The following is a 19,184-nucleotide window of genomic DNA, read 5'->3' as shown; positions in this document are numbered from 1 at the left end:
TGGGCGTTAGGGGACAGAGAACAAGTCAGGACTTCGTTGATCGTAATCTGCTCATTAACACGGAACTCCCGAGTCTCTGTCCTCATCGGATTTAGTCTAATTCCCTCAAAGGCGTCGCTCACTGCCGGAATTGCCGCCTTGTCTTCTGTGACCAGACCACGGCGCTATAAATGCTTGACGGGTTCCTAAGCACTCATTACTCCAGGCAAGCATGACGTGGACGCTGCCAGAGAAACTCGGCGGACGCAGAGAGGGACACCTCCCTCTCTTGGAGGGGTCATTGCAGACCAAATCCTCGGGACCGTGGGCACAGCCGAAATATTCGTTCAGCATTGATGCCATCCTATCCACAGACCATCGGTGCGCTCACCCCCAACAAATAATCGCCTCGCATGTCCCGCTGTCCTCGCCGTATGCCTACATATCTGCCAGAGCGCCGTACCAGCAACAACTCCTTCAGCCACATCTCCAGCCATTCCATCACCACAGCTATGAAACAGACATATATGATGGTAAGACCGGTTTTTATTTTCACAATGCATTACAATGTGTGCGGCAAGCAAAGCTGCGTAACATATACAATAGGTAGTTCACCGAATAACGTGTTTCTCTTCATACACTAGGTAACACCGTTTACCCAAATCATTTGACATGCCGTGGATGTTTCGTGCGTAAAACATGCAGACGGATCCGCACAATTTTCACTACAGAACAACTGACGAGACTGGAGGAGGTGTTTAGCAAGCAGCGCTATATGACCGGGACTGAGAAAATGTTACTCGCTTCGGCCCTGCGCCTTACAGAGATCCAGGTTAAAGTGTGGTTCCAGAACCGGAGAACGAAATGGAGAAAGAGCAAAGAAGACCAAGCCCAACATTCTCCGTGTTCGGTGGAGGAAGAGTTCATCTCGGTCGACAGTGACGACTCCCTGTAGTTTAAAAGAACTTTAACAGTTGGTGTTAAGACACCGCAACATCTTTGTCTTTATTTTTATTTCTGTTACGAAAACATATATGTCCTAAAGCAGTGGTTATCAAACTGCAGTGGTTATCAAACTGTGGTACGGGTAGCCTACCATTGGTGGTACGCAGACTCTTTCTAGTGGTAGCCTATACTCTGGGACTCTCCGGGATGGGTTTTTTTTCCATAAAGAGGAAATAACCAATTCAAATTATATAAAATATATAGGCTATATAATAAAAAAATACTTAATCACACAATTACTGAAGTTAAATTTAAACTAGTTGGGTCTTTCTTGAAAAGAAATAGTATGTGCAATGTAAAATGCGTAGTTAAATTATCCTGCGCTACTGTATTTTAATGACGGTCATAATGGTGGTACTTGGGAAGCCAATTGTTTTCTGAGGTGATACTCGTTGTGAAAAGTTTGATAACCACTGACCTAAGGTATTTCTTGTCAGACAAGACACATTTGGAAGATGGTACTACTGTGTGGTATCCCATGCCTCTTAAATAAAATATAGGCCACCCTACAATTTCTCAATGGGGTCAATGTGTGGTCCAAGAAACTGAAATATTCCTATACCGTTGTCTCTTATCTTATTCGTTAATCTATAGTTAGGCAGGATTATATATTTTAATGGAAATGAAAGTGTATATCATTATTAGCCTGTTATTATTATTATTATTAGTAGCATATTATGTTAATATAGAAATTATCTAATGGCCTAGGCTATGTAATGTGATTTAACAACCCCCCTCTAACGAATAACTTCAAAACACCCTACAATTGAGTCGCTGTTTAAGTTAGACTAACTCCACATTTACATTCAATATCTAATGTGAATCGGACACGCGATAGCCTATTAATTATCATCGACTCCAAAATCATGGTATAGCCTGATTATTTTACAAGAAGGTCACACCTATGACACTTATGTTTCACAGTAATAGCCTGTGAAACGTGTTGATATGAGTTCCGCCATAATGAATTGGGTTAATATAGCCTACACCTTTTAAAGATCAATACGCATCAAAGCGCAAATGGAATTAAGGATAACACATGGATAAATATAATTAGCAGAACAAAGGCCTTGAGACCGTGCATACAGTCTTTTTAAACGATGGTTTCTGTTATAGCCTTGTTCGATGGAAAAACTGAACATAGAATTGGCAACGCAGCTGAACTACATGGCCGAGTGCACATCTGTTCCAAATTTTTACTGGAGGTCGAACGTTCTTAATATTAATAATAATAATAATAATAATAATAATAATAATAATAATAATGATCATGATGATGAAGCTGGCTGCTGGTTTTCTGTCCTCTTGAGGTAGCCCAATATAACACCTGTAGAAATGCACTTGAAGAATAACCCGTAACCATGGTTATCCTTTACATGATTAGATCACTAGATGGCATTAAAGAGTGCACAGCATTAGGACAGGATCAGTGGTTAACTCAAACAAGATTCATGATAAGATCGCAAATATAATTTGCCATATTTGGATAATCCTAATAGGAATTAGGTGATAAGTACAACTGATTAAAACTAAAGGTTCACACCAATCCATGACAATAATATATTAGATTTGTCTTTTCAAAATGTATAAAACTGACTTGAGTTGTTATAGGCATACATGCATTCTGGTCTTAGAACGTCTACACTCTGAAAACAAATGTGTTGTCCCTATCTGCAGAGGTGTGTTTAAAAACAATGCAAGCTGTGTTGTTTTCAACACATTCATTTTAAAACTCTATGTTCTCATTTAAACTTCTATCTAGTAGGAGTTTATATATATACATACATACATACATACATGCATACATACATACATACATACATACATACATACATACATACATATAGCCTATATGTACACATGCTCAAGGAGCTTCCCTTTTTTGTCTCTAAATAGGGGGATAAAGTCCTTTGCTGTAGGTAACCGTTCATTATATACATCCAAGATATTGGACCGGTTTTGAGAGGAGATTACATTATTGTCCATCTTTTGTGCCAGCTACACAAGAACAGTATAAAAGTTGCACAGAACTTTAGAACGCATGCTAAATACATCACATAATTACTTGAAAGTCCTCATGATGTGTCACTTTCTTAGATTAGGTATACAGCTGTGTCTTTTTAAAAAGAAATGTCACTCTCTTTCCTCTAATCCTCTAAAGCCCCGGCCTCTTTAGAAGTAGTAAAATAGCCAACACTTATTTCACACCCTTCCTCTGGTCACAGATGAAAGAGAGATTCACATCGTCAGTTAGCTTGTTCCAGGCAGGGGAACAATAATCACGTTTTAACTCGACTTCACACCCCAAGTATTCACAAAAACTCCAACTGTTAATGCCTCCTTTCAATGCTGTGCAATCTGTAATCACTGGCCAGAGGCAAAATTAATAGACACTAATGGCCATTTGGATCCGAAGAGGCAAAGAGAGGGGAGGGGGCAAAATCTGCCAGTGAAAGCTATTAATTATATGCAGAGGGAGCAAGTGGGCAGGCCCTGGATGGGGAGGAGACGTGTGTGTGTGTGTGTGTGTGTGGGGGGGGGGGGGGGGTGGAGGAAGGAGAGTGGGAGGCGAGGGGGTATAGCTTTGAGGCTCTGAAGGGCCCATGGCCTGCAAGTTTCACACGGACTTCCGCAGAGCACCTTGTGAAAGAGGCAGGCAGGGGGGCTTTCTGGCCGGGACCAGGCGGCCGGGATTGTTTCATCTGAAAAGGGCGACATCTGTCCGGGGGTTGGGGGAGACTCTGCCCAAGCCCATTAGGTCTGCCGCTCACTCAACAACTTCCAAGATCTCTCTCTCTCTCTCTCTCTCTCTCTCTCTTTCTCTCTCTTTCTCTCTCTCTCTAAATGGACAATAGTGAAGGAAGGGGAGGGAGAGGAACGAAGAAGATCAGAAGGTGTATTGGTTGAGCAGCAGAGGATGTGGGAATTGAGTTCTAGATTTCCCAGTGCTATGATCTGTCTATGCCTGTGTACAGACAGACGGTCACTCATACGCAGAGGTGGAAGTCCAGCTTCAGAAAGTAAAAGTCCTACCACATCTGTGCCAACCATTCACTTAAACCTGCTGATTCTAATCAGAACAACTCTTCAGCCAGATAGAGCAGCTCATTGGTGAATCGTTGACCTTTAATTGTTCAACAGTGAGTGTTAGGATCCCACAGAAGATGGCATGTTAACCTCCCCGTCGTGCCAGGGGGCAATGAATTCACATCATCATATACATTACGCTCTCACAGTCCCCAGCGCTTTCTCAGTCACACAAGTTCATGCAGTGCAAAGGTCAAGTGGTGTCCGCGTGCTCACACATAATCAGTGTCATAAGTGCCAAGGCACAAACTTATTTGAATGTTAATGACCCCCCCCCCCCCCATGTTTTTTAAATGAGCATTATGCATTATAAAAAAAGACAACTTTCATCAACACTGAGCAAGTCAAATGAACCACATCTGTGGTGTGACTTGCATGTTAGTATGCATAATTTGCTGAGTATTTTTAAATTAATTTATTATACAGGTGTTCTCACTAACACTATATAGTTGTCTTCATTTTTTCTTTCCCTGTGGTGCATGTGTGTGATTTGTAAGTGTGCAAAACCCAATTCATCACTGTGATGAAATAAAGGCAGTAGACTTAATTAAAATGAACATCTGTGAGTAATGATTTACACATTTATCTATAAATTGCTTTCTTCTAGTCTGCATAGAATTCAGTAATAATTGCATATCCTTTCATACACAAGTCACAGTTTTTTCATACATCAAATCTTTAAATACAAAAAGGTGCACCCCAACGTTGAGACCTTTGTAGATCATTTGAAACAGCCTAAGGTTAATGGACATATATGATACTGACAAAGTCCCATAGGCTATATGAATTACCTCTAGAAACAATTGTGAAGTAACAGCTGTTATGCACTACAAGAAGTTAAACAGAATGTTTTTCAATGTAATGATACAGTACATTTGATCGTTTATTCACTTCAGTCGACTTTATATAGCTTAATTAACAACCACAATTTGAAATTAATCTGTTTATGAGCATTGCAAAGTCTGCAATAACATGAAGTGTAGGGTCACTGCGATGCACAAAAATTGGGAGGAAAGGTAGCCTATAGTGTAATGATTCGTTACTGTCAGGGTGCATACAGCGCCGCTTAACATCCAACAAAATGGCTGTAATTTGCGGCTCATGGCTTCATCTGCGCATGCTCTCCACACCTCTGTCACAGAGTCGATGGCAGGTATTGAGGTTGGCGAATGACAAGCCCTTTCTCAAAAGACTGTCTGATCTTCGGTCAAAACAGCGCTTAGAGATGTTGTCTAGAAGAAGAGGACTCAACTAGCGCTGTCACAAACCATCTGACATCAAGAGAAACAAACATAGCATACTTGTGCGTTCTAATGTGTAGGCGATCGGTGACGAGCTCCGGCAGATTTCTTGAAATCATTTATTAATGTGCATTGAATAGTTTTGGGGAGACGGACACTCGGATTCAGCTCGAAGAATCTCTACATTGAGACTTTTGGAGGTATCGAAACGCTCACGTTCAGCTTATGCACGTTATGGATTCCATAGGATCATACAAATTACGTTAACTTGCCTTTGGAGGATTTTTACTGACTCTGTTGCTGAACTGCTGGGCACGATCCGAAACCCTGTTATTGCTTTACGGTTTGGCAGTGATATTTTTCGTAAGGTATTTGATTTTTATGAAACTTTAAAGTGATGTTTCAACACAACAAAAAGTGTTTTACCATCGAATCGCTCGTCGGCAAAGATGCCATTTCCTCGACATCTGGGGACGAACCTATTAGACCGACAGCGCTGAGATTGACGGAGTCTGTTCATCCCGCGCCTTTTGGGACATGTTTCCAGAACTCCGGCAGGACCTTGTACAGTGGCCCGGAAATGATGTTCCCAGATCCGGGCTCCCATGCCACCAACCCCGCACTGTCGCTCCATCATCTCCAAATCCCCACGCAGCATTTCTTCAACCCTCACCAGAGAGACGCACTGAACTTCTATCCGTGGGTGCTGCGAAACCGATATCTTGGACACAGGTTCCAAGGTTAGTAGTCTTACGATTTTTAATTGGTCAAACTTTTTTTTTATTTACGGTGCATTCTGTAGTTGAGGTATCTTGGCGGGAATAAAATATAGTTAGTTCCATGTGCACGTGTCGTATCACTCTTGATGGACATCTTACTTGTTCTGATGTTACCCATTCTCAGAGTTCTGCACAACTAGAATGTAAGGCGATAAAGTTGATGGACGCTGTCCATAACGTTAAGTAACAATTACTTTCATAAATAGAGTTTAGAGTAGACTTACAAGTGGTATTGTTTTCTCCTGTCATGAGGATATCGTTGCCCTGCCATGGTATAGAACAGCTTAGGCCCGTTGTGATTGCAGCATGTCTGCAGGCATAGGCTATGGTTTTTATAAATGAAAATTAAACTGTTTATTTTAGTATTAAGATGGTCCTCAAGTGAAACAAAAAGGCGGCTATAACTGTCAATAACATTAACATAATTTGTTGGCTATAGACTGTCAGTTGACATTTGATTCAGATGACGCGGTTAATTGCCATGTGGAGCACACTAAGCCTACTCAACACAAAACATATTGTATAGATTTAAAACACGAGTAAATGTTTATATATAGGCATGCATATCCTCAAACTACCCTCAGCGTTAAAGTAGGCAACAAGGAAAATTATATGGCACAATTGTTTTTTTGTAAAATATGCTGCATACATGAAATTATATGAAACGAATAAAAATAGAAGATAAAATTGTTATTTCCAAAGAAAATGGTAGTATAAACTACTGAATTGAACAGTTAGGACTCATTTGAAATAACAAAAATCCCGCAATGTAGGCGACGTACATGTACACATGTTTTTATTGTGTAAAACAATAAAAACAATTGCTTCATGGATAACATGGAACATATTTAATTAATCAATACAATTTGATTTATTAAACAAAATTAAAAGGGAAAACGTAGACTAGTTAAGGAAGGAAAACACGCTGGGGGGAAATACCGGTAGGTTATACTAGTAACTTTCTTGTGCCCACCTTTTAATAGCGGGCTACATAGGCCTATAGTATAGTTAAATATTATATAGTAAGTAGATATATAGGTATAAAATGAGAAGGCTATTTTGTTATAAAATAGCAAGAATATTTGGCTTGTTATCATCATAGTCTGAGAAAATATGTTAAATATTTTATGCAGACTTTGTTGCAGACTTTTGTAGAAATAAATGACACCTACCATCGTCGTCTGCATGAGCACGCTAAACAATGCGTAGCATTATATTTTATTTTTGTCGCAATTTTATTTAGTTCTCTTGACTGTTCGAAAATAAATAATTTGGAGGTAATATGATCTACCGCACTCTTGTTTGGACATTTTACTGCTATTGATATGTATTCATTTAGCAAACCGATGAAATACTATTAGCAAATTATATTATTAATTCAGTATTTTTTGTGTAGTTCCACAATCATTTTCAGCATGCTCTGAACATGAATTTAAGCAGGCCCCTTCAAAATCAGATGAATACCATGGCAATTTACAGGACTGCAACAGTAACGTTATTATTTATTTATAAACTTGCACAGACACAAATAGAAATAACCTGAATTATCATCAGCAGTAGGAATAAGACTCTCTCTATCTCTCTCTTTTATACCACTTCTCTTCAAAACAGTATGCTTTCTACTGTTACTGTTTGGGTCTTTTGGGCCAAAACATCCTGAGAAGTAACTAATACTGGGTGGCCCCATTAACCAAGCAATTTGTTAAACCAGGTGGATCAATGACGCTTTGCTGGCCAGGCCAGCCAGTCATGTCGAGTCAGATGAAATCTGCCCCTATGAGACTCAGGTCGCGTCAGGTGTACACACACACAGAGCTGGCCTCACTCCGCTCCCTCTCTCTCTCTCACACACACACACACACACACACACACACACACACACACACACACACACACACCCTCGGGCTGTCCCACAGGTAATTGGGGAAGTCGGAGGTTGTTGTGACTATTGGTCAGATCCGGGACTGAGATAGATTCTCTTTTGTCTGTGCCCTACACTCACCCACTCAGTGCTGGTGTCCAGTAACCTTGAACACTATACTGTCCGGACAAGGCTAAACATGGCTTAAAAGGGACTGGATTACCTGTCCCATGTGTGTGTCCTTCTCTTTGGCTCCTTCCATGTCTCTCGCCCCTTTTGTGTTGCTCACTGGTTAATGGTCTTTACTGGTTGATGGTGTTAATGGTCTTTGAGGGGCTCACTTCCTCTGGACTGATCGGGGAAAGACCTGTGGGCTCCGCCATGTAGCACGACAGTAAACACGATCTCAGATTTGTCGCTTCGCGTAAGCATACGGTCTCGTCATTGGACACATTCCACGGCACATGGCCTATGTTATGACTCGGGCACTGGGCATACTGGGAAGGGTGATCTCTTTTGATCCATGTATTGTGTTTGTGTCGATTTGTCTCCCTGGTCTTCTCCTCGGTCATCCTCAGGATGTGGACATTAGAATGGCCAGCAACACAACAGAAATGCATGTGTACTTGCAAAAATGAAACAATCACTCATTTGCAGATTTGGGTTGTAGCGTTTGCTGGAGAAATTTGAAACGGTTATGGACAGAACTAAACAGAGAGAAGTAGTAGACACCTAACAGTGAGAGAGTGAATGAGAGAAGTAGTCGGGGTACAGTGAATGAAAGCTAATGATGGTTTTGGCTCTGGAGGGGTGAACAATTCAGGGCCTTCATTTCCCTGCCCCCCCTCTTTCCTCAGAAGATAATGAGGCCAGCGCTGACAAGACCAAGCTTGTTTGTGCCAGGGGAACGGTAGCGGCCCTGAACTACATGCCATCTGGTTCCCTTTCAGCTAAGTTTGGGGGGCACTCTCTCTCTATCTCTCTCTCTCCTTTTCTCTCTGAGCGGGATGGCCAAGGTCTGTTTGAGACAATCTTCCCCAAGGGGGAGTCCTCCGTTCCTGGGTAGCAGCCCGGGCGCACGTCCCTGGTGGAGCTTTGGTTGGGGGGTCCTTGATCCTGCACCTTGCTCAGGGGAACTTGGGGAGATGGTGATACCCAAGACACAGTGTCAGATACACATGCGCACACACACATATGCACCTGCATGCACAGACACACACAGAAACACTCATGTACGTGCACATACACACACACACACACACACACACACACACACACACACACACACACACACACACACACACACATCCACAGAAACTCACACAGACCCCCCCCCCTCTCTCTTTCACACACACACACACACACACACACACACATGCACACACTGGCAGAACATGCCAAGCCTGAACGTGTGTGCGGTGATTTGACGGGTGTGATGAGCGTAGCGAAGGCCATTTTTCAATCTAATCGTCCCTGATGTGACTGTGGGAGAGAGATTAGAGGGTCAGTTTGTCATCGGCGGGATTAGGAGATGTGTTTGCCTGCTGAGCACATGCTCGTGACGGACGGCCTAATGTCCCCCACCCGCCCGCCCGGGTCTTCTTGGCCTGTTGGTGCTCACTGCTCCTTGAGGAACGTTTAAGGATTACTTTTCAACACCCGCAGAGCTGAGGAAGCTCATTATTGACATTCTTACCCCCCCCTCCCATCCACACATACACTCTTCCCCCCTCCCACTCTCAGAAACTCAGAAACAGACACATTTTTTTTTTTTTACTGAGATGTCTCTATTGTTTTTCTTTTCCTTTTTTTCTTGTCGGTCTCTGATGTTCAAAAGAAGTTTCAGCACGCCAGCTGAAAATGCTTGTCAATGACAGTCCTGTGACAGTAAAAAATGCACCCTTTCCGCAGCCCTGGTAAAAGACATGTCTTAATAGAAAGGAGTGCTAAACCTTTAGAAGCTCTTAGAACCCATCATGTTTTTTCCCCCTGCCTTTGACCGAAGTAGGCAGGCAGAGCAGTTTGTATGTTTACCAATAGAAGCACATTATTACACATTCATCTTTATTCAAGTAAGAAATACATGTGCAAAATTTTCACTTCCTCTCCTAAAGAATTCCCTGACCATCACACATTCTTTAGGTTATAGAAGATAGTAATGTGATAAAACTGCTTATTTAAGAAACCAAATGATTGAGCTGTTGATCTGAACAAGCTTTTAGCTGGAAGTCCTATTGAAAGGATTTAGTTCAAAGCTATTGTCTGGAGATGAAAGGTTGGTCTCCATGGACTGAAAGAAACGTTAAGTCCACAAGGCCGACAACTAATCCCCCTTTCATATAGCATTGATGCCATTAATACCTTTTGTGTCCTCAATCGGTACATCTTTATATTTTGTTAAGGTTTCAAAAAGGGTCGACATGCTCAAGGGACCTTTGTGCAAAAAAAATCTGTTTTAATTAGCAAATTCAATTAAGTTTGTCCCAGAGCACTTGAAGAGTATCAGTTTGAGGTAGACTAGAATGCTAGAATTCTCCACGTAAGTGTTAGGCCCAAGTGCAGAACATTAATGTTTTTTCTGGCCGTGTGTAATTTTCTCCTTTGTAGCCATTAGGTTGGAAACAACACAAGGCCATTAGGATAATTGGTGACAAGTGAGCACCTTGATAAGCTCTATTTAGATTGCAATTCCAGTCCCCTATCAAAATAGACGTCTGAGTTAAAGTTGTCATATCATGTTCCTTCATCACATCAGAAATCATGACCTTGTCAAGGATATGATCTGTACACAAAATAGTGTATAGTCAAATGAAGGGGGAATGTATTTGTGCATCAAGAAGATGTGAAGTGCAGGTCTGGCATGTTTGCATAGTTTTTGACGTAGATGTCTGCTGTCGTGCACCTGAGGTGAGCGTTGACATTTGGGGTTTGGACATCGGTTGTTGCCCCTTTGCGTGCCACATGCCCCAGATGGGTTCCATTTTGCCTATTCGTGAGAGAGGCTGTATTTAAAGTCCTTATTCTTCTCAAAAATATCCACACCAAACTCAACTGGCGGTCAGGGAGAAAAATCAAAGGCCATTTGTTTATGTAAAATATTTTTGTTTTCTTATAAGTGATTTTAATAAACGGATAAAGGCCCTTGGGTGCCAGATGGCCACTGCGGTGGGACACAAAGTCACGCACCAAACTAAACTGAAAATTAACGACATTTCACTGTTGCCTTGAATGAAATCGGACGAAATGCATGGGCATTTCATTTGCTTAACTGCCATATAGTCATTATATTCATCAGGCAATTTTTTCAGCACAGATGTTTTTGCATTCCCCAGACTAATATATTTACCTAGGACTTCTCTTTGAATTGCAACAACTTAAAGGCCATGCATTTGTATACAAATGAGCCTAATGCCAGTTTGCAGGAGGAGAACGACTTTGCTTTCAAATCTAAAGGCCCTAACATAGACCTTGCAGTTACAATGCTTCTGATTGGAAAAAAAAAAATATGCAAGTGGATATTTTATAAATTAAATGAATATTGTTGAAATTATATTAATTAAATTGTTTTTCATTTGTGTACTGATTTACGTCAAGTGTTCCTGGAAAATGTCATAATGTTTTAATTAATATTTTTATTGTTATTATTAACAGACAAATATAAAATATTTATTTTAAATACATTATTTCACTTATGCTGTGTAATAGTATACCACATAATTTGCAGAATCACATTGGAGAAATAGGTAATTGAATATAAAACTAAATATTCAGTGTATGGATAAAATGTAATTGTTCACATTATTATATTTTATGAAAAATATATTTTTTAACGTAACTTTTTTGTTGCGGGCAGGATCACTCGGTCTTGATGAACAGTGTTGTTAATGTGATGACATATGAACATAAATCAGTGGCCACGATATCAATCTTAAACTCGCTGTCTGGCTACACAGGCCGGCACACTGAAACAATATTATCCTCTGCAAATGTGGCCAAGAATATTTTGGATGTGCAAAATACTTTTACAAAATGCTAAAAGGAAGAAAAAACTTTACCAACCAGCATCTGTATACATAATATTGTATTTCATTAAGCCAAAATTATAATAATTAAATGATATGTGCTTCATTAAACAAAATATTGTTTTTAGAAATACAAAATGCTCACCTATGATTAACTTTGTGCATTAACATAATGGTCAACATGATATCTATAGACCTATCCATTTTTATATATTTTGTCAATATTTTTATCAACTCATGGACCCCCCTTCCCCCATCCTTCTTTTTGTAGGTGATGACAGCAGTCCAGAGAACCTGCTTCTGCACGGACCATTCTCCCGCAAGCCCAAGCGCATTCGCACGGCCTTCTCTCCCTCGCAGCTGCTGAGGCTAGAGCGGGCCTTCGAGAAGAACCACTATGTGGTGGGTGCAGAGCGCAAGCAGCTCGCCAACGGCCTCTGTCTTACCGAAACACAGGTGAGGAGGAGCACCCCGAGACACACACACACACACACACACACACACACACACACTCACACACACTCATCACCAGAAATGTATGCCATGACCCACAATGCCGAGCAGAGAGACACAGTGAGAGAGAAGGATAGTAAGAGAGAGGGATAGAGAGGAGTAGAGGAAGAGGGTTGCCGGGTGCGGCAAGTCTGCATTCCTCTGCCCTGAGATGGGCCCCTAGCATGTCCGTCGGCTCTTGAGTCATCTATCTGGTACACCATGCCTGGGACTGAAACACGGTTTCATCACCCCCCCTGTCGCCGGAAGAGCTTTGCTGTTGCTCTGCGGCTCTGTGGCTACAGGATGCGTCGGACTAATGACAGAGGAATGCAGTGTGCACAAGCGCTTAATGTGCTATCTTATACGTAAACAAGCACCTACACACCTACCTATAGTAATCATTCACAAAAGTGACAGTTGGCGAGAAACACTGGGGTGTTGACATTAATGTGTAGCATGTGTCACCGTATTTAATGTAATCTTACACACCATCATAAATATCTACCTTCACTATTTCACAACAGTGACAGTGTCAGTGAGAAAAACTGGCTGCATTGAAATAGATAAATCTACATGTATGTGTTGCCGTATTTAAGGCTTTAGACACTATAATAAATTCAAAATACATTTTCATAGAAGCCTGATTCAAATGGATCATACTTTATATATTATATAATTCATATGATGGTCTTTAAATATTGGCTTTGAAATATTTTTGCATGGCACTGTAATATGACCAAACTGTATCTATGTAGTAAGTCAAGTGGCTCATGAAGGTCTTGTTTAATTCATTCTTTCCCTCCCTCTGCCCGTGGGCAGGTAAAGGTGTGGTTCCAGAACAGAAGGACCAAACACAAGCGCCAGAAGCTGGAAGAGGAGTCTCCGGAGTCGCAGCAGAAGAGGAAAGGCAGTCAGCACGTGAGCCGCTGGCGAGTGGCCACACAGCAGTCCGGTTCGGACGACATCGATGTCATCTCCGAGGACTGAGACCTCCAGACTCGCTCGAATCAGACTCAAACCTCTCCGAGACACTATCCGTGACAGAGAGAGTACAACATGTTTGATTTTGCTTTTGTTTTTGTTTTGGTTTGGTTTGCGTTATTTTTATTTTTTTAAATAAATATGTTCAAATAGCAGTGGCAGCAGTGACTGGTGATGGTGTGGCGTGGTCAAGGGCCGGGAGCGCTCCCCGCAGGCAGCCCCGAACGTGGGACGGATCCGAAAAAGAGGATCGCCAGCTATGCAGTTGTAGCGCCAGCGGCACAGAGACAGTGTGTGGGAGAACTTCTTGACTGAAACAAACGTCTCAGAAGTCTTTAGCCCTTCGGATTGGCGGCCAGTGGCGGCCATTTACTCACCGGCGTGTTTCACACAGTGAAATACAGTCACATCATTTACTATTCCACTTGAGTTTCATTTTTTAAATCACCTTTGAAGTCTTCAACTGTCTCACCTCACTGTCTTGTGTCAGCATAACCTTCACTAAAGATAGCGTGACTATCTAATCATCATTTGAGTTGTTTGTTTGTTTGTTTGTTTGTTTGTATAATTGAATCCACTTGCTTAATTGTATAACATGCTTTGTATGTTGTTCAATAACAGACACTTGTTTCAAGTTGGAAATTGCTGTGCTTCTGGTGAGATATACGGCATCGATTTGTTTATATTTTTAATAGCCCTGTGCTGTGCCATTTTCATTCGATACACAAAAAACAGGAAGCCTTTTCCCCCACAACCAATCAGTAAAAATATTTCAAATCTCTCCAGTGTTTGCACATTAGATAGTTCTGGTGTTTTGCAAGTTAGAGTTTGTATGCAATATTAACAACAACAACAACAACAACAACTTCTATGCATTTGTGTTCCTTACCTGTAGTCAATGTTTTCCATATTTCCTCAGTTGATCCTCTGCTTTCTGGGTTAGATTGTCATTTATTGAAAGGGCATTCATGATGATCTACATGTAATTATCAGACAGTGAAACCAATGTGTCTGAAAATGTGCTTGGGATTCACACAGAGACAGCAAGGCTGTGGTTTGGGACAATGCTAACTTTGAAATCATTTTGTAGCACTTCATAGCAAGATTCTGTCTATAATGTTGGAATGCACTGTTCATACTTTGCAGTTTAACAAATGCCTAGACACTCTTATTTTGTATTGTTTTTTACCCCTCTGTTCAGAATATTAGATTATTAAAGTGTTAACATTATTTTAAATTATTTTAAATATCCAGTGATTTCTGAGTTTGTTATTAAAACAAGACTTTAAGAATGGCTAGAACAACCTTCAAATATATTTAGGTTTAGCATTTCGGATTTGTAGGAAAATTCTGACGTGCAAAAATATCCTCCCATAAATACGACACAGCCACTCACACAAACACACACGCACACACGTACAAAGAGAGAGACAGAGAAAGAGAGAGAGAGACACTATTAATTTGGTCACTATATGCTATATCCAAAGTTCTACCACGTCAAACATTAATGTCAAATGTGAACATGTCAAAATCTCTAGGATGAATGCACATGTAACTGCACTGAATACAAAAAGAAAACAATCTGGGAGTCTGAATCAATTGATCATGTTCATGATCAGCCGGACAGCCAAAAGAAAAGCTCTGATGTTTGTTCGTGAGGATGTTGCTGTTTTACACACTTGCTGAAGGCTGGGCCATTTCCCTGAAGCTCCTGTGTGCACTTGTCAAGGGGATATGAGTCACGCAGCTCAGCTACACCGTTGACAACAGTACTCTGCTTTTTGACATTTGAATTGTGTGTCTTAATTAATGTTCTTGTGCTCCTAGGGCTTACTAATTGCGTCAATAATCAAAGGCTGCAATATTTGCATGTCACAGTTACTGTTGCAATCACTTTTAAGAAATATCACACAAACACACTTGTGTCGTGATCGAGTACATGTGCTCAGGACCTGATTTTGATTAGGTTATTTCAACATTTTGTAGAATAAAAAACTTGATGGGTGTAAACATGTAATTGCATGGTGAAACATTCTCCACTCATATTACAGAGGCATTTCATACAGGGCAAATGTATGGCCTCATTTTCTAAATTCTGCATTGGTTTGGATAGGTGAATTATACCCCAAGGTCATGCGAGAGATTTCAAGCTTCTAAGCTTTTGAAATGCCACTTGAAATACATCTATTTTAAAATGAATTAAAACGTACATAATTCTTGCCTTTTTTGGGGTCAGCTCGTATTTTAGGGTTTTGCGATGTATAACCTTGTAATTGTTACAATTAGCGTGCATGTTTTTCCTTTTTAGTAAATGTCAATGTTTCTAAAGCAAAATTCAGTAATTGCACTCACTCCTAATAGCAGATTACTTCATTTAACCATGTTCTAAAGAAACAAGAAGTTGCAAATCGAACCATTAAAGAGTCAACCTCAGATAGTAAGTAAGTATCTTGTCTAGTATCTGTTCATATGTTAGGGCTATATTATTATTTTCATAATTTATCATTTGCTCATTCAAATATTTCAAAGACAACTACTTCACAAACCATTCTGAAACTCAAATCAACCAATTGAATATTACAAATACCATTATCACATATTTTCTGAATGAAAAGCAAGGAAATGTATTCTTATTTTTTATTACACAATATTAAGCATTACAATTAAATAAACAATGTTTCTCAATGTCATGTGTCATAATAATTACTCATTCATGGTAAGGAATCATAATTTACAGGAAAATCAGCAATTAAATAACAACCTCTAAAGAACACACATCTGCACAAGCACACACAGAAAGAGTGTGTGTGTGTATGTGTGTGTGTGTGTGTGTGTGAGAGAGAGAGAGAGAGAGAGAGATAGAGAGAGAATCACATTCCTTTTTACACATGGTGGATTCCTCTGGAAATGTAAGTTGTCTCTGAAATGATTTATTAAAGCACAGCCATGTCTTAACTTACATCCACTGCACCAATAAGCGATTTCCACGCATTTTTCAGTCAGAGGTGTGCTGGTGAACTGTCTTCCCAAGTGTTGTGATTATCACCCCCTGGAAAGCGGTCGTCACCTCTGGATGTATTTGTGTGCTTCAGCTTAACTATACACCACCTTTGGTTTTGGGACAGCAGGGTCCTTGGCCCTCTGATTAATACATAAGTAAATTAATACATGCCACCTTTATGCTTGGTGATTTGCACCTGTAAATTTCTTAAGCCTTGAGCTATAGAGACGTGTTAAACTTTCATCGTTTTCCACACCTTTCCACAATAGTCGGCCTCATTATCAACTTATATGCATATAAACTGTGAATAACATGCACTGCTACCTGTATGTATTCATTATGAATATAAATTAGGAATATATGAGTATAAACATTAAAAAAATACAACATGAAACAGCCTTCTGTACTGAAGGTGAACAAAACTATAACCTACTGCCCTTTTTTTAGGAAATAGTTTCCAGATAAACAAACAGTAACTGATGAATAAGGCCGAGACGTTTATGCTCTTTCTTCAGTAATGTAATGTAATGTAATGTAATGTAAGGAGAAATAACCCCCTTCTTATTGCAGCAGAGCAGGATCATACACTGACCACCAGGGGTGCTATACTCGAGAAAGGATGCCAAATACTGCTAGGCTTGAACATCCCAGTCATACATGAAACCAAGTGATCACTTCAAAATGTATATATACATTTCTGTGTATGTATACCGTATATTCCGTTTCTGAGCAATTTATCCAAGATCTCTGATTACTACATTTATTTTTGAAAGGATCTACATCTTGTCCAGTCACTGATCATATGTGACAACCAGTGACCAGTATTTTATTTCTATAGTAGTAATGATCAAACTCTCTCTCTCTCTCACACACACACACACACACACACAAATCCTACTCACTACCTGCTTCCCAGACGTTGCCATGGTAACATGGAGGTGTAAACAAAAGAGCAGATGGTTGGACACATGGAGGTGTCAGAGCCATTTTGTTTTGTATCGCTCATATCTCAATTAAAGTGGTGGTGTTAGCAGCATTAGTTCGTGCCACGCAGTCCCCAATTTCCCGTCTTTTTAAAAACTGTGTGTGCCGAGCTTGCCTGAGTTTCATTTTGCTAGGCTTTCCACAAAAATATGTCGACAGTTAAGTGACGAGACTGATTCATGCTTACAACAGTGCCACGGCCAAGTAGGCCTAATCTTCTAAGCAATTACCTTGTCTCCTTATCTTCTCTGTGCTGATGTTGACAGGTGTTTAGTAATGCACCAAGCAGCCTTCGATTGTCACCCATTTTATTGTCAAAACATTGCAAAACATTTCAATTCACTTGTGGCTTGTGTCATCCCATTGTTTGGATGAGAATAAAAAGAATACATTATACCACCATTCATGTCTTTCTCTTCCTTTAAAAGACCATTAGTGGTTGTTCAAACATGGAGAAACAGTTAAGGAAAACAATATTTTGTTGCTTATACAACAAAAAAATCAAACGAGACTCAGTCCTGCAGCTGAATGTTATGAGGCATGCCTGAAGTGTTAATCATTGCCAAATAATTACTGATGTAATTTGCTAAATAATTGCACCCAATCAGACGGGGCAACTACTTGCTGCTACTTGTAGTCTCGCTTGCCTGGCTGATTATAGACTGTCAGAGATCAGCAATGTCAAGCCACCCAGACAGATGCTGGATCTGGAACGAGCCTGGCTCCACTGTGGGCCGGATCTGCTCTGCAGACTGTTGTTTGACTGGACACAGACTGAAGTAGAAGAGAAGTTTTCTTTTTGTTTAGACTTGACATAGGAAGACAAAAGTCAACTTAATCATGACAAAGTGCCAGTTTCTCACTTTCTTATTTCAGCCTCCCTTCTCTCTCGCATTCTCTCTCACACACACACAAACACACACACACTCAAGAACAACTGTGCCACGGTGCAATTCCAAACCTGCATTGGCCCGGCATCTAATAACATCATAAATGATCTGTCTCCACAGTTCCTTATCCTACAAAAACTGTAAATGGGCCCTATTTATGTGTCATTAACATGGAAACTTCATATAATAAACTCTTTAAAATGTGGCTATGAACTAAGATCAGAAACCAGTTTAAAATAAAACCTAGGCTACAGGCAGAACATAAAGAAAGAAAGAAAGAAAGAAAGAAAGAAAGAAAGAAAGAAAGAAAGACAAATTTCTAAAGACAAAATTCTATTCTCATTTACTTAATACCCATGTTGACATGCGATTAGGCTATTATTTCATTATTTTAATTTCACCATAGCATTAATGCAGCAAGAGATCATATATTTCTAGTGTGCCACCTATCTGGATTTGTAGGCCTATGTATTTGGGTAAGGACTTTCCATCATAAATTGAAGCATATCATTGCTGATGTCAAAATCCCGGGGAAGCTGTTGACAGGAGAGTATGTGGGAGGGGAACCTGGAATTGGGGGGTGTCAGGACTTCAGGGAGGGAAAGTCCAGACTAGCTGCGTCTGACGTTGTTTCGCAATGGCAGGCAGGCAGGCAGACAGGCAATGTGCTTGCTTTTCACAGGGAACTATATATCTACATTACAATTGAGAGTAAGACTTTTTATCTGAACCAAAATGGTGCTACAAACAAAACTTAGCACAAGCAAGAATGGTATGTGGTCACCATGTGGTTCAATCCTGTATACCATTCTTTGTGTATTGCTTCTAGAGGATAGAAAAATATACATTTCCTGTGTGT

At 40.4% G+C, this 19,184-nt stretch overlaps 2 protein-coding genes across 2 annotated transcripts; both read left to right on the top strand.

Moving 5' to 3' along the window:
• Positions 1 to 211: 211 nt before the first annotated feature.
• LOC121694943 (homeobox protein not2-like) lies at positions 212 to 1,473 on the top strand. Its single transcript, XM_042075343.1, has 2 exons — positions 212 to 512; positions 624 to 1,473. Exons 1-2 carry the CDS (start codon positions 212 to 214, stop codon positions 932 to 934), a joined length of 612 nt encoding a protein of 203 aa, XP_041931277.1. The 3' UTR covers positions 935 to 1,473.
• Positions 1,474 to 5,362: 3,889 nt separating this feature from the next.
• emx3 (empty spiracles homeobox 3) lies at positions 5,363 to 14,577 on the top strand. Its single transcript, XM_042074620.1, has 3 exons — positions 5,363 to 6,052; positions 12,246 to 12,430; positions 13,289 to 14,577. Exons 1-3 carry the CDS (start codon positions 5,710 to 5,712, stop codon positions 13,454 to 13,456), a joined length of 696 nt encoding a protein of 231 aa, XP_041930554.1. The 5' UTR covers positions 5,363 to 5,709; the 3' UTR covers positions 13,457 to 14,577.
• The last annotated feature ends 4,607 nt before the right edge of the window (positions 14,578 to 19,184 follow it).

The sequence above is a fragment of the Alosa sapidissima genome, chromosome 20 (assembly GCF_018492685.1).
Source record: "Alosa sapidissima isolate fAloSap1 chromosome 20, fAloSap1.pri, whole genome shotgun sequence".
Lineage (NCBI taxonomy): Eukaryota > Metazoa > Chordata > Actinopteri > Clupeiformes > Clupeidae > Alosa > Alosa sapidissima.
This window is presented reverse-complemented; position numbering and strand designations above follow the sequence as displayed.